The sequence below is a fragment of the Myodes glareolus genome, chromosome 5 (assembly GCF_982192425.1).
Source record: "Myodes glareolus chromosome 5, mMyoGla1.1, whole genome shotgun sequence".
In the NCBI taxonomy this organism is placed as follows: Eukaryota; Metazoa; Chordata; class Mammalia; order Rodentia; family Cricetidae; genus Myodes; species Myodes glareolus.
Genome location: NC_142030.1, coordinates 22,197,767 through 22,213,345, shown reverse-complemented (window position 1 = coordinate 22,213,345; position 15,579 = coordinate 22,197,767). Strand labels below are relative to the sequence as shown.

The 15,579-nt window shown below is 46.2% G+C and overlaps 2 protein-coding genes across 2 annotated transcripts in view; both read left to right on the top strand.

Moving 5' to 3' along the window:
- Kcnj10 (potassium inwardly rectifying channel subfamily J member 10) overlaps positions 1-9,694 on the top strand; it is a 34,958-nt gene extending 25,264 nt beyond the window's left edge. The window contains exon 2 of the mRNA XM_048448871.3: positions 3,407-9,694. Coding sequence (XP_048304828.1) covers positions 3,407-4,546 — 1,140 coding nt within the window. The 3' untranslated portion in view covers positions 4,547-9,694. The remainder of the gene's footprint in view (positions 1-3,406) is intronic.
- A 2,873-nt stretch (positions 9,695-12,567) lies between these two features.
- Positions 12,568-15,579, top strand: part of Pigm (phosphatidylinositol glycan anchor biosynthesis class M) — a 4,802-nt gene continuing 1,790 nt past the window's right edge. Inside the window, exon 1 of the mRNA XM_048448870.3 lies at positions 12,568-15,579. This exon is cut by the window's right edge and continues 1,790 nt beyond it. Coding sequence (XP_048304827.1) covers positions 12,719-13,990 — 1,272 coding nt within the window. The 5' untranslated portion in view covers positions 12,568-12,718 and the 3' untranslated portion in view covers positions 13,991-15,579.

The following is a 15,579-nucleotide window of genomic DNA, read 5'->3' as shown; positions in this document are numbered from 1 at the left end:
GAGAATGATAAGTTAGGTTTTTGGAGAGCCCCCCCTCCCCCCCCCCCCCCCGTTCTTCCTGATATGTAGCACCTCCTCTGAACCCAAAGTGAGGGCTTAGATGAGAGATCCCTGAATGTCACCACGGAAAGTTCAGGGATAGAGGTGGGGAGGAGGAGACATTCTTGATGCTCCCCATGGGTGTGGCTGGAAGCTTAATCATTAGGTATCCAGTAAGAACTTTCATCTCCTCTGTAGGATCTCAGGACATACTTCGGCATGTTCTGTACCTCCCTGGGATGCCTCCCGTCTGGATGATCTGATTATAGTGTTCTCTTCGGTGTAGCTCTTCCTCCCCACAGTCTGAGCTCATTGGTCATGTTTGTTCTCAGCACTCAGAAAACTAATCTGAACCTTTATGTATGTGACAGCCCCTCAAGCCAACTACTTCACACACATCTGTTCTTTCTTCCAGATCACCTTCTCTTTTGACAAAATCGTCTGTTTCCTCCAACCGTTTCCCATGTGATCTGACCATGAATTTTTTTTTCATATCTTGATTGCTGGAATACTGAAGACTTGGAGTGAACCAAGTAGAGTGGACTCAGTTACCTCCTTATTCTAGAGACGTCATTCAACCAAACTAGCTTAAGATTGTATTGCTTTTTGGCATGAATAACTCATACTGGATTTTTTTTTCTAAAATGTTTAAATCTCTCCTTTTTCCCCCCATGGTAATATGACAAAGTGACATCTTCATAATCTTAAACTTTCCCATGTAATCTTTAGGCCCAAGTGTATAACCGAACATTTATCTGTTTTATTAGATCTGGCTCACTCATCTGGTCCTCTTTAGATCCGAATTCTGCCCAGTCCTTGTAGACTGTCCTAGGTTTGTGCCATCCACATAACTGATGGCCACAAAGTTTTCTAGTTTTGAAGTTGGTGTTAAGAGCTTAGAATAGGGCAAGATCAAGGATGAATGTCTTTGCTACATCATTAGGAAATGAATTCTAGGCTCTTGAGCTCTCCTCACCAGTACTGCTGAATATTTAAAACCGCCTAATTACATTATCCTCCTGGTCATTTTTCTCTATCTTATTCCCAAAGGTATAACGGTAGATTTTGTAAAAAAAAAAAAAAAAAAAAAAAAAAAAAGACTTGCTGAGCTTTAGCTACACATTGTGCATATTTTGTTGATTTGTCAATTTGGTAGCCTAAACATAGAAGGAAATTATGTTATTCTGATATGCCTTGTTCTCACTATACCCACTGTGAGTCTTTCTCTGTGTCACAGTGAGTCTGACCGACAACTTCTGTTCTCTCGTTCTGTCTAGTTGCACACGTTCCTTGTATTTTATCCTAGGATCTTTCCTAGGATCCGTATCGCCCACTTGTCTATAGCTTATGAAGTATATTTCATTTTTATTTATGAAAATTAGATAGTCTCTTATATCTAACTGTGCAATTCCTTTGTTCCCCAACACTCCTCAAACTCTCACGTATAAGTTTCACATCCTTAAGAGTTTGAGGATCAAACATTCTTTTGTTTGTTTGTCTTTTGTTTTTCAAGACAGGGTTTCTCTGTGTAGCCCTGGCTTTCCTGGAACTCACTCTGTAGACTAGGCTGGCCTCGAACTCATGGAGATCCACCTGCTTCTGCCTCCCTGGTGCTGGGATTAAAGGTGTACGCCACCACCATCCAGCGAGCCAACCTTCTTAGGTGCAGACTCTGCAATGGCATGTGTGAACTGTGGATTGTGGTAGGTGGTTGTTATTATTAGAGTTTCTGAGTATTGAGCAGGGCTTTATTTAAGCTCTAAATAGGAATCATTTAGAGCTATAGAGCTCTAAAGAACCAAGGCCATAATATAGTGAAGAACTCTAGGGTCTGGCTGAGTAGCAGTCTCCCATGGATAAGCATTTCAAATGGGTTCCAGACTCATAAAACAGGCAGGCTGGCTGCTTCTGAATGTTCTCAGGATCCTCATCCGTTGGTGATCTCCAATTCAGTGCCTGTGTGGCTAGGAGTACGTGGAGAGGCCCATATAACTTAGACTCTCCCAGGGGAAAGCCACGGGGAAAATGAGGGAGTCTGATAAAGAACAATGGTGAACCGCAGTTGTTCAGACGTGCCGGGTGGGGAATGCAACGGCTGCTCTGATCTCCAAAGAGGCCCAAATCCCAGAGATCATCTTCACCCTTCGCAGGAGTTCCAGATGCCAGACTCGGAGTCTAAATGATGAAAATCTTCGCTTCTGGAAAAGTACAAAGTTACTTTCTGGCAGGGATGCCAGATGCCTTGTGCTAAGAGAACTGTCTCCTATTTCAGTGCCTCGGCCCACTTTTTACTGTGAGGACGAAGAGCAGTCTTGAATCTGAGCTCGTGCAGACATAGCTCTGACTAACACGGAGTTCGCATTCACTTCACTCAGTCAAGACAGTTTTGCTGCCTACAGTCTGGCATCGCTGCTAAACAGTGGGGAGAGGTCTTGGTGCCGGCAGGACGCTTCAGCCCATTGCTTCCTTCCTGCATATTATTTTTGCTCAGATCTTCTCTGCGCTCTTTCTAACACCATGCTAGACCCTGGCCGAGACTTAACTTCTCCCAGGTGGTGCAAACAAAGGATGATGGCGAATGAGGCTGGGTGCTTGACTGGCAGGGGAATGGACCCCATCTGCCATTTTCTTGCCTATGGCCATTAACTCAGTACTAGAAGAGAGAATAGCAAAATTAAACGTATACATGCATCTTAAACAGGACTGTTCTAGAAGGATTTCAGTGGAATAGGTTTTCTTGCCTTGATATTCGACAGAGGGGAAGGGGTTTTACTTTAAATTAAATTAGGCATCTCCACAGGAGTGGTGTGTGTGTGTGTGTATGTGTGTGTTTTGGGTTTGGTGGAGATCAGCCGAGTTTTCATTCCTACTTTCAGGGACCTGTGCACTTCCTGCTCTTTCTTCTCTGTCTCACCTCTTCCCCAAATCAAAAGAATATTACACTGTATTGCAATTATGTACTTAACTCACGTCCTCACTAAACTGTGGGTCCTTAGCAGGAATGATGTCATTTTCATCCTTGACCTACCGGCACCTCATGTGGCTGGCATTTAAAAGTGCTCTATAAATATTTGCTAGGGTAAAAGGCATCAAAATGAAGGTTCAGAGCTGACAAGACGACTTTGAATCAGCAGGTAAAGGCATTTGTCACCAAGCTTGACCACCAAAGTCCAATTCCCAGGGCCCGCATGGTGGGAGAAAATGAAATCCTGCAACTTGTCCTCGGGACGTGACACTTAAGCACTCCCCCATAAATAAATGTAAGAGATTTTAAAGGGAAATCTTAGTGCCTCTTCCCATTGGGTGGTGCCTAGGAGTTGGCTGGGTTTAGACAATCACCTCATTTACGCTGTCTTGTTCCCTGCAGATGACATCAGTTGCTAAGGTCTATTATAGTCAGACGACTCAGACAGAAAGTCGGCCCCTAGTGGCCCCGGGAATACGTCGGAGGAGGGTCCTGACAAAAGATGGCCGTAGCAATGTCAGAATGGAGCATATTGCTGACAAGCGTTTCCTCTACCTCAAGGACCTATGGACGACCTTCATTGACATGCAATGGCGCTACAAGCTTCTGCTCTTTTCTGCAACCTTTGCAGGCACCTGGTTCCTCTTTGGTGTAGTGTGGTATCTGGTAGCTGTGGCCCACGGGGACCTGTTGGAGCTGGGCCCCCCTGCCAACCACACCCCTTGCGTAGTGCAGGTGCACACACTCACTGGAGCCTTCCTCTTCTCCCTCGAATCGCAGACCACCATTGGCTATGGCTTCCGTTACATCAGCGAAGAGTGCCCTCTGGCCATCGTGCTTCTGATTGCCCAGTTGGTGCTCACCACCATCCTTGAAATCTTCATCACAGGTACCTTCCTGGCAAAGATTGCCCGGCCCAAGAAGAGGGCTGAGACTATCCGATTCAGCCAGCATGCAGTGGTAGCCTCCCACAACGGGAAGCCTTGCCTTATGATCCGAGTTGCTAATATGCGGAAGAGTCTCCTCATTGGATGCCAGGTGACGGGCAAACTGCTTCAGACCCACCAGACAAAGGAGGGTGAGAATATCCGGCTCAACCAGGTCAACGTTACTTTCCAGGTAGACACAGCCTCTGATAGCCCCTTTCTCATTCTACCCCTGACCTTCTACCACGTGGTGGATGAGACGAGTCCCTTGAAAGATCTTCCCCTCCGCAGTGGGGAGGGGGACTTTGAACTGGTGCTGATCCTAAGTGGGACAGTGGAGTCCACTAGCGCCACCTGTCAAGTTCGCACTTCCTACTTGCCGGAGGAGATCCTCTGGGGCTACGAATTCACACCGGCTATCTCACTTTCAGCCAGTGGCAAATACATAGCGGACTTCAGCCTTTTCGACCAGGTTGTGAAAGTGGCTCCCCCTGGTGGTCTCCGCGATAGCGCTGTGCGCTATGGAGACCCGGAAAAGCTCAAGTTGGAAGAATCATTAAGAGAGCAAGCTGAAAAGGAAGGCAGTGCCCTTAGTGTGCGCATCAGCAATGTCTGACTTCCTATTCTCTCCTCCCCAGCCCTTTGGCCTTTTCCTCTTTCAGTGCCCTGGGAAAAGGAGACTATCTGGGTTCGCTGGAGAACCCCAGAAGCACCCGTCCTCTACTTCCCCTTCCTTAACTCGGTGGTCGGTCAGTAGCACAGTCCTGCGCTTCCCTCTCTCTGTCCTCGCACCTGCCTCTGCTGCTATGCCAATGCACACGACTCTTAAGCCAGGATGGGGGACGGAGCGAGAAGGTTAGGCTGAGTGGCTTGGAAAGCTTCAGCCATGCTTGGAGATTCACGTTAGGAGGGCCATATGATCGGATGGATAGACTCCCCCAGCCCCTACTGCTAGAAAGTGTGATGACGTCAGACTGGAGCTCCCCCATCTCTGTTTCCATCTAGTAAGTCCCCTAAGGCAAAACTCTCTCAGAGAGTTATTCTATGGACTATGCTCTCAGAATCTGAAATCAGTTTTCCCTGGGCTCCCAAGTCCCGAAGAAAGAAGCCAGGGTTTGTCATGGTGTATTTAATTTCAGCTGGTAACTCCTGACATAACCTAGACTTTTGGTCACTGCCGTATTTTCCCGTTCCAGTTCTCAAGTGGATCTTCTTAGGATTCCTAGTTCTTTCTCAGCCTCTGTTTCCATAGAATCTGGGCTGATCTGAGAAACATGAACAGCCACCACCCCTCCGGCACCCATCCTGGCTTCTGAAAAATTCAATTTTGGAACTATTGTCTAAAACTCTGGCCCTGCCCTGGGAAGGTTTCTTTTACTGTGCCCTGTGAATAGGAAGGCCTTAGCCAATGCGCTCTCTCTCTCTCTCTCTCTCTCTCTCTCTCTCTCTCTCTCTCCATTCTTCCCTCCCCCCCCAATTTTTTTTTTTTTGAGATAGGGCCTCACTGTATAGCTCTGACTGTCCTTGAACTCACTCTGTAGACCTAGATGGCCTTGAACTCACAGAGATCCACCTGCCTCTACCCCCAAGCACTGGGATTAAAGGTTTGAGCCACTATGCCCTGCCACCAAGGTTCTCTAAGTCCAGTGTTCAGGCCCCATGGAAATATCTAATACCACTCCAGATTACACTGTACCTGGCTCCTCTTCTTCCTTTCCTACCCACCCCAGACCCCTCATCCCTTAACCCAAGCTTTTGAAGAAAGAGAGGGAAATACAGCCATTTCCCTTTCTTAACATTGGCCAATTAAAACTAGTCACAAGGCACAGATTGCCAGGAAAGATGAACCAGCTTCTCAGATTTCCAGATTTGCTGTACAGAGCCTCTGGGAATTTGTGATGCTTTGTCAGGGTTTGGACTGAAGCAGAATTCGGGCTGAGAGCCACTATTTTGTTACACCTCCTGGTGCCCTTCTGGAAAGTTGCCAGCTGTTTTCTGAGGCGATGCTGATGGGGAGGAGCTTACATTCTGATCTCAGCCATGCTGACACAAAATAATGGAAGCCAGCGTCATCTCTTCTCTCTTCTGCCAACGGGCTGGTCTCAGGCGAGTTAAAAAGACAATTTACGATCAGACCCAGTTCTCTGCTGAGGACTGTGGCAGGGGTCAGGGAAGGGCAAGATAAGCACCAGGCCCTGTTCTAAAGCCCCAAGCACCAGTGAGCTCTGGCTCCAGTTAGGTATACAGGAACCCCCCAGAAGATGGTATAGCAGGAATTCCAGCAGGGATGACACATAGTTAATTTAAGGTGGAGTTGACAAATGACGACAAGAAATACATTTAGGCAGAATGTATACACGTCTCTTCGGGCAAGGCCTTGCAGAGAACTCAGAAGCCCTGAGGCCGAACCCATCCCAGCTGTGCACAGTCCGCTCACTTTGGTCTTTCCTTGAACTTGGTTAACTGTAGTTTGAAAATGAAGAGCCTTCAGCCTCTTCTTCCTGCAAAACTCACCATTATCCTTAAACTCGCATCAAGACAAGAACCAGAAGAACCTGAGCGTCTGAAACGAAGCAGCAGACAAAGAACCAGCTGCTCTCAAATACATTCAACGCTGCTCTTACCCAGTGGCGTTCGGTGTGCAAGGACCAAGTGTACTGCTGTGTGTGTATCCACTGGTGATGTTTCCTCTGTCTGTTTTTTTCTGTACATGCTGCTTCCCTCCAAAGGGATGACTCTCTTCCCAGTCTCTTGCCCAAGGCCCACCTCTCCTCCAACTCTTGGTTAACAATGTGAGAAGAGAACATTTTCTGTTCTAACCCCTTTGGGATTTCCTCTACAATCCCAGGCTTTCCTCTAAGGTGCACTTCTTCTTCTTCTTTTTTTTTTAAATTTATTTATTTATTTGTTTATAAAAATTTCCACTTCCTCCCCTCCTCCCCATACCCTCCCATTCCCCCCACTCCCTCTCCTCCCCTCCCCCACTCCCTGTCCTCCTCCCTCTCCAGTCCTAAGAGCAGTCAGGGTTTCCTGCCCTGTGGGAAGTTCAAGTTCCTCACCTCTCCCTCCAGGTCTAGGAAAGTGAGCATCCAACCAGACTAGGATCCCAAAAAGCCAGTACATGCAGACAAAACAAGACCCAGTGCCATTGTCAATGGCTTCTCAGTCAGCCCCCATGTCAGCCACAGTCAGAGACTCCGGTTTGATCACTCCTTCAGTCCCAGTCCAGCTGGCCTTGGTGAACTCTCATTCGATCAGTCAGTCCCCTTGTATCAGAGGGTGAACGCACTCCTCGCGGTCCTGATTTCCTTTTTCATGGTCTCCCTCCTTCTGCTCCTCATTTGGACCTTGGGGGCTCAGTCCAGTGCTCCAATGTGGGTCTCCGTCTCTATCTCCATCTATCGTCAGATGAAGGTTCCCTCTGGTTCTGCCTTTCTTGCTCATGTTCTCCCTCCTTCTGCTTCTCATTTGGACCTAGGGAGTTAAGTCCAGTGTTCCAATATGTGTCTCTGTCTCTATCTCCATCCATCGCCAGATGAAGATTCTATGGTGATATGCAAAATATTCATCAGTATGGTTATGGGCCAAGGCCAGTTCAGGCACCCTTTTCTCTGCTACCCAGGGAACAATCTGGGGACCTCTCCTTGGGCCTGGGAACCCCTCCAGAATCAAGTCTCTTGCAAACCCTAAAATGGCTCCCTTAGTTGAGATATATACTTCCCTGCTCCCATATCCATCCTTCCTCCCTCCCCCCATCCCATTCCCTCAAGCCATCCCCAATCCTCCCCCTCTCCCTTTTCTCTAACCATCTCCCCTTACTTCCATCCCCCACCCCCCATGCACCCAAGTTTGCCTGGCAATCTTGTCTACTTCCAATATCCAAGAGGATAACTATATGATTTTCTTCAGGTTCACCTTTTTATTTAGCTTTTCTAGGATCACGAATTATAGGCTCAAAGACCTTTAACTATGGCTAGAATCCACTTATGAGTGAGTCCATACCATATTCCTCTTTTTGGGTCTGGGTTACCTCACTCAGTAAAGCGTTTTCTATTTCCATCCATTTGCATGCAAAATTCAAGATGTCATTGTTTTTTACCGCTGAGTAAAACTCTAATGTGTATATGTTCCACATAAGGTGCCCTTCTAAAGTCATTCCATCCTGTTAATTCAGAATGGCGCCCTTCTCCCACAAGCCCAACATTCTGCATGGCACAACTCCTTCTCCCAGTCGCCTGACCTGGAATCCTTTTTCAGGATGTAGGACAAGCTTTCTAGCAGCCAGGAGGGATGAGAAGTGGGTTCCCTGTCTGTACAAGCCATATAGACTTAGAGCGTCAGGACAGCAGCAGGTGAGGGTTCTAAGTGGGGGCAAAATAACCAATGGGGAAGGATATCTAGAGTGTGAAAAGGAGAAAGATGAGGCTAAGGGACCCAGTGAAATGAAACCCAGAGTCTTACTTATGACTGACACAGACAAGGTGGGTGGAAACGTGGGAAATTGGGATATGATATATATGTTTATCTATGGAGAAAAACAGAGATAATATATAGAAAGATATGTATATAGATGTACATATACCCACATATATGGAATGTACAGAAAGGAAGTACTCAGATTTTAGCAAAGGGACAAATATCTTGCCTTGGTTTTATGGAGTAGAATACCTGGATTTTCTGTGTTATGGTCAGCAGAGCGGTGAGAGTAGCTGATGGTTTTAAGTTTGATTTATGGAAAAGGGAGGGCTAGACTCTGTTGTCCCTTTCATAAATAAAGGCGCACCCATCAAGGTTTGATGAAATGTGCTGATAGGACAAGAGAGGAGCTAGGAGGTAATGGGGCAGGGAAATGCCCTACCCATGAAGATCTAGGAAAATCTATCACTCATACTACGTTCTACCTATTCCTGCAACAACCTGCTGCTGAACAACTTCTAAAACAAGCAAGCAAGCAAACAAGCAAACAAACAAAACATCCTGCCATTTTTTTCTCCTGAAGTACTCTGCATTTCCCATTCTTCCACCAGGGTAGGAACTCTAGCTCTAGGCCCCATAACTAAAAACTGAGAAGCTGAAAATTTGGTATTTGGGAGGGAGGCTTTAAGTGGAAACCTTACTGTTAGAATACAAATGCCAGGACTGATAAGCTGTTGAGCTCAAAATACTTCCAAGACAGAGGCCTAAGCCTATGTACAAGAATCATAAAGAGGGTGCTGCATATATCACAGTTCCTGTCCTGGTGGGGAGGCAGATGGGATGCTTTGGCTTGGAGGCTCTTCTATGAAGAATGCGGTTTTCATCTTTCCTGAAGGATGGTACAATTCTATGGGAGGATTCTGAAACCCCTAATTCCTGCTGCTCCCTACTGCCCCTCCCACTCCCTGAAACCCACTTCAGCTAGTGAAACTATGCACGGGTTTCCCTGACATCAGCAGAGAAAGAAAAGCAGTCATAATATAGCTACTGGCCAGGAACATTGCACCTTCTCCACAACTGCTACCATGAACCTTTACCCCTGTTAGCTTGCTTAATTTCTTTGCAAAATAACACATTACCTATGCTGTACAGTTAACTGGGCTTCCAGGCCCACTATTGGCCAACACTACTGAAGCAGAAGTATCTAGGAATGATCTTTTTTTTCTACACACTGCATTAAAGACTAAACCAGGTCCAATGTATTTAGAAAAAAGATGTGTGAGGTATTTTTGGTTTATTTTTGTCTGTTCAGAAGAGACTACTAAATAAACTGGATGAATCTCTTGTTCTCACTGTATCTTCTTTTAGACATCGAAACCTATCTTGTATCAAGGTTTGAACTCCTAGGCTGACTTATAGGAGGGAAGGGCTCAATTCAGCTCTGCTGCAAGAACTTCTGGTCGTAAGGCCGGCCTTTCTTGCTGGTTTTCCCCTTACACTCATACATTCCAGTACCAGTACCCCCAGTCTTTCCAACCCTTTTCTTGCTCTTTCTCTTATTAAGATCCTTTAAGAAATAAATTCCACACTCAGTCTTTAAATTATCAAAAACATCCTATTTATTTATTTGTTTGTGTGGTGTACATTGTGGGCATCAGAGATGACTTTCAGGAGTCAGTTCTCTCCTTACACCATGTGGGGTCTAGGGAATCAAACTCAGGCTGTCAGGTTTGGCAGGATAAGCACCTTTACCCATTGAGCCAACTCTGTGGCTTGCAAATTTAGTTCTTCTTTTTAGAATTTAGTTCATTTTACGAGTATAGGCATTTTGCCTGCATGCATATATATGTGTGTGCCATGTGCAGGCTTGGCGCCATGGATCCCCTGGAACCAGGGTTACAGACAATTGTGAGCTGCCAGTGAATGCTGGGAGTTGAACTGGAGTCATCTAGAGGGGCATCCTGTACACTTAACCACTGAGCCATTTGTCTAGCCTGAAATTCCAGTTCTTAAAGGGCAAGACTTACTAAATACTAAGACTCAGGAATCTGAAATCTGGCTCAGCTAATTCCAGGAGTCAAATTAGTCTGGATCTGGGACACTGTCCCTTTTAGACGGTGATATTTGAGTCCATTGCTTTTCTTTCACACTCGGAAATACTTTTTGGATGTTTTCCTTACACATCCTAAAGGGTATGGAAGCCCATTTTAAGCAGGAGATATTTCTGTCTCCAAGTCTCAGAGTCATGGATTTCTCATCTATTCTTACCTAGCATGAGCCTGAGAAGGTTGTGATCAATATCCAACCCCCAATACGCTGGCAAGAAGCAACAAGTAATACTTACTGACTCTTAGTCTTTGAGATGGAAGGACAAAGGGGAGAGGGGAAAAACTGAATCCCTACTCATTGATAAATCTACAAGTGAGCCATAAGAGATATTAAATGTCCCAGACGTATAAAATAACCAGATCCCAAATCTGTAGTTCTTACACACTTGTGAGAAACAAGTGGTAAAAAACAAATACAGATACCAAGGGTGAAGCATTTAGCATGTGTTAATACAAAACAGGTCATTAACATATTCCAAAACACATAATCTGTGGAAAACACTCCACAGGTTGGACACTAACGGCAGGGAGTGAGATCTGTTCAAGAGTTCTGCTGTTTTCTGCATCTCACTCATTCAACTCCAAATAGGCTGTTCCTTTTGATTAGTTGTTACCTTTTCCTCTGAATTCGATGTCTCTCCTATTTTCTAGGCCAGCCATAGAGGATAATTAGCCGAGGCCTTTCTGCCAAAATACCTAAGACAATCCACCCAGAGGAACCCTTACTTAATCTTCAGACACTACTCTTACATCCTCTACTGAGACTAAGCTTCACTTTCCTATAACTCCCAAAGGAAAATAACAAACCAGGGATAAAAAGTCAACAAGGAGAGCGGTTATCAGAAGGATCTCAAGGTGAGATTAAGAAGACAAAGCACAGAGCAAAACCAGAATTCCACGGCATTTTATTTGTAAGTTCATCAAGCAGCAATTAAGATATGTTGGGTCAGACAGACCTATTTCAATTCCAGTTCTGCTGTTAGTCAGCTATGTGGCTTATTTACTCTACGTAAACTCTGATTTTCCTCACTGGTAACAATAAGAATACCTACTTTACATTAAAAAATAGTTAGCGTGTCTGATAATTGTAAATTAGTCCTTAATAGCTATTATGAATCATAACGGCTGTTATTTGGATGATAATGTGTCATCAACGTATATATGATCAGTGCATGGTGAAAAATGACTAGAAGTAGTTATTAATCTACAACGTATACTTACATCAAAGCATATTAAAGGATAGAAGCATAAAAATATGAGGTTAGTATGGCTTGTTCAAAGGATGAATGTGAAGCGTAGGATGAGAGCTGCGTGTCCAGACTGACTGGAGCCACCTCTATACTAATCTTCCAAACTTTCCCTAGGAGCAGGTTCAATTTGTAAGCTCAAGCCAGCCAGCCCGGGTCAGTTACCACGTGTCTGAGACTGTACTACATTACGGGAATGTACAAAGAAATAAACACTTTCTACTCCCAAGGATCCTACAATTTAGTTGAAACTGGAAATATTCTAAAAGTATGAAGTTCTTAAGTCGATTCTAAGTGCAGTAACCAGAAAAAGAATGAAAGAGTTGGAGTCCTTGGCAAGAAACTAGTGGGGGTACGGGATGGAACGGGGTGGGCGGAGGGCAGATTCTGACTTAGGTGAAGGATGCCAGAAAAGAACGGGAGTTGAGGGCACTCCAGGGGCGACCGCACAGACGGATTCTGGTAGGAACATTCCTATCAAGGGTCAAAAATGAGAACTATTTTAGGTTTATTTCCTTTCCATCTACATTTTTCACCTTCAGTCCTCCAAGTCAGTTCTGAGGGATGTAGGCAGCAGGTCCCAGTTTACTCTGTGCCGATAGTCCTCCTCGGCTGACCCGAGTCGGGAGGGAGCGCGGCATCACCGGTAACTAAAAACAAAACTCACCCAGCTCCCCAACAGCTCAGCCACTCCGGGCTTTCCGGGCAGCTGAAGTGTGGCCAAAGGGGGGACCGGAAATCCCGCCTTCGCCGGAGGAAGCTAGCGAAGCTAGACAGCCAATCCCGAGGAAGGTAATTGTTCCGCGGGGTGGGGGGGGACCACGGAGAAGCCGCTCGAGGCCGGAAGTAGCGTGGGGGCGGGACGACGTGCCGGAAGTGCTCGCTCCCGGGTTGTTTCTGTTCGCAGTCCGGCGGAGGAGATGCTCCGGGAGACCGAGTGCAGGGTGGTGGAGGACGGTTAGAGAGCGGGTGGCGCAGCGTGGAGCCGGGGCCTGGCGGCTGAGCCGCATCCAGACCATGAGCTACACCAGGCACTGGGGGGAACGGTTCCTGAACCTGCGGGTGCCCCCCGCCGGGGTGTTCGGCGTGGCCTTCCTGGCCAGGGTCGCCCTGGTTTTCTACGGTGTCTTCCAGGACCGGACTCTACTGGTGCGGTACACCGACATCGACTACCATGTGTTCACGGACGCCGCGCGTTTCGTTACGGAAGGGCGCTCGCCTTACCTGAGGGCGACGTATCGCTACACGCCGCTCCTGAGTTGGCTGCTCACTCCCAACATCTACCTCAGCGAGCTCTTCGGCAAGTTTCTCTTCATCAGCTGCGATCTCCTCACCGCCTTCCTCTTATACCGCTTGCTGCTGCTTAAGGGGCTGGGGCGCCGCCAGGCCTGTGGCTACTGCGTCTTCTGGCTGCTTAATCCCTTACCCATGGCGGTGTCGAGCCGGGGCAACGCCGACTCCATCGTCGCCTCCCTGGTGCTCACCGCCCTGTATTTAATAGAGAAGCGGCTGATCGCGTGTGCCGCGGTGTTCTATGGCTTCGCGGTGCACATGAAGATGTATCCGGTCACCTACATCCTCCCCATAGCGCTCCACTTGCGGCCCGAGCGCGAAAGCGACGAGAGCCTCCGGCAAGCCCGCTACTCCTTCCAGGCTCGTCTGTACGACTTCCTAAAGAGGCTGTGTAGCTGGGCAGTGCTGCTCTTTGTCGCGGTGGCGGGACTCACGTTTTTTGCCCTGAGCTTCGGTTTTTACTATAAATACGGTTGGGAGTTTTTGGAGCATACCTACCTCTATCACCTGACCAGGAGGGACATCCGCCACAACTTTTCTCCCTACTTCTATATGCTGTACTTGACGGCAGAGAGCAAGTGGAGTTTCACCCTGGGGATCGCCGCGTTTCTGCCACAGTTCATCCTGCTTTCAGCCGTGTCTTTTGCCTATTACAGAGATCTGGACTTCTGTTGTTTCCTTCACACATCCATCTTTGTGACTTTTAACAAAGTTTGCACCTCTCAGTACTTCCTTTGGTACCTCTGCCTTCTGCCCCTGGTGATGCCACTAGTGAGAATCCCTTGGAGAAGAGCCATAGTCCTCTTGATGTTGTGGTTTATAGGGCAGGCCTTGTGGCTGACTCCTGCATATGTGCTAGAGTTTCAAGGCAAGAACACTTTCCTGTTTATTTGGTTAGCGGGTTTGTTCTTTCTTCTAATCAACTGTTCCATACTGATTCAGATTATTTCCCATTACAAGGAGGACCGCCTAATAGAGAGAATCAAATATGACTGATGTGCGTTCTGGATCTTCTGCCGCTTCCGTTACATTCTGATCATTCTGTATGGACCGGGAAAGCTTTGCAAGTGTTTTCTCCCTGAACATTTTGAGGACTCTAGTGAACGTTCCCTCATTCTGATAGAAATGAAAATCAGTGTTGGCCTTCTATGTAAAAGGGACCCAATAATTGAGGTCCATCCTTTAGAAAGTCTTAGGACTCATCTGCTTGATTAGAAGTCAAGGTACTTGTTTGACAGTTGGAAAGCCGATGAAGCTAGAAGATGCTCACATGTTTTTGAACAATAGAGAAGTCGACGTAAGGTCCCTAGCAGTGTTTGTTCCTGTCACACTGTGCCACTGCTGTCCCTTCAGCCCCCACCTTTCCTTTCTGCCGTGGTGACAGCTGTGAGCATTTACAGAGTTCCCAAAGGACAACATTTTTACATAGAAAATATTAACACTACCATGTGTGGTTGGGAAAGTTTTAAATTTTTGTATTAAATGTCGGGGCTTAGAGATAAACAATCCAAAGAATTTAAATTGTGATCATGTATTTGTTTTGTAATTTAGTTTTTCAGCATTAGTACCATTGGTAGTCGTTTTATACCAAAAGATTAAATTTAAAATCATCCGTTTTTAGACCTGAGTATTTAAAAAAGAAATTGAACACTACTGTTTATATGGTTATCCTTTTTTAATTGCTAAAAAGGTTTTCATCTATAATTTAAGCTGAGTATTGTCTGTTGTAAAAGTAGTAGAATTTAGGTGATAAAACCTAAAGTTTTGGGTAAAACCTCCTTTGTTATATTCTGGTTTTATCACCTAAATTGTTATACTGTTGATAGATAAGGCATCACCCAGATTAGATCCTAGCCTCTGAAAATTCCATGATGGGAAGGAAGGAGACTCCTGGAAAGCTCGTGTGCATCCTGAGGGCTCACTGGTCTGGACGAAGAGTTACCAGGGATGTGAGGAAGTGCAGAAACAGCCTTGCTGGGCAGGTGCAGAAGCTCGACCTTGCTGGGCAGGTGCAGAAACCGGGCCTTGCTGGGCAGGTGCAGAAACAGCCTTGCTGGGCAGGTGCAGAAACCGGGCCTTGCTGGGCAGGTACAGAAGCTCGGCCTTGCTGAGCAGGTGCTTCCACTTATCACTGACATTTCCGGGGGAGAGTACTCTCTCAGCTGTATGAATAAGCATCCTAAATATTGTTAGAAAAGCTAGAGCCCATATAAGCTGAGGCTTCCTAATGTTCAAAGATCTAGCAGCAGATAGTATGATTTTGTGATCACGATTTCAGAAAACCAGTACATTGTTTTCCAGACTTAAAAACACAACAAATTTCTGAAAACAAATACTCCTCCATAAAAGTTGTTATGTCAAGGCAAGTAAAAAGCGTTTGAGGGTAAAATATTTACAGGCAGATGATAATTAGAAATTCTATTACTGGCAGCATTTATTTGCTGGATTTCTTTTGGGATTTGCTCTTAGAGGAATAGGTGGCTTTTCTGTAGCTGTGTGTAAGAAAGCAGTCAGTTGTAGAAAACAGTGACTCCCTAAAACGTCAAGTTCCATACACCTCACTAGCTCATAACTTAACAGCTCAT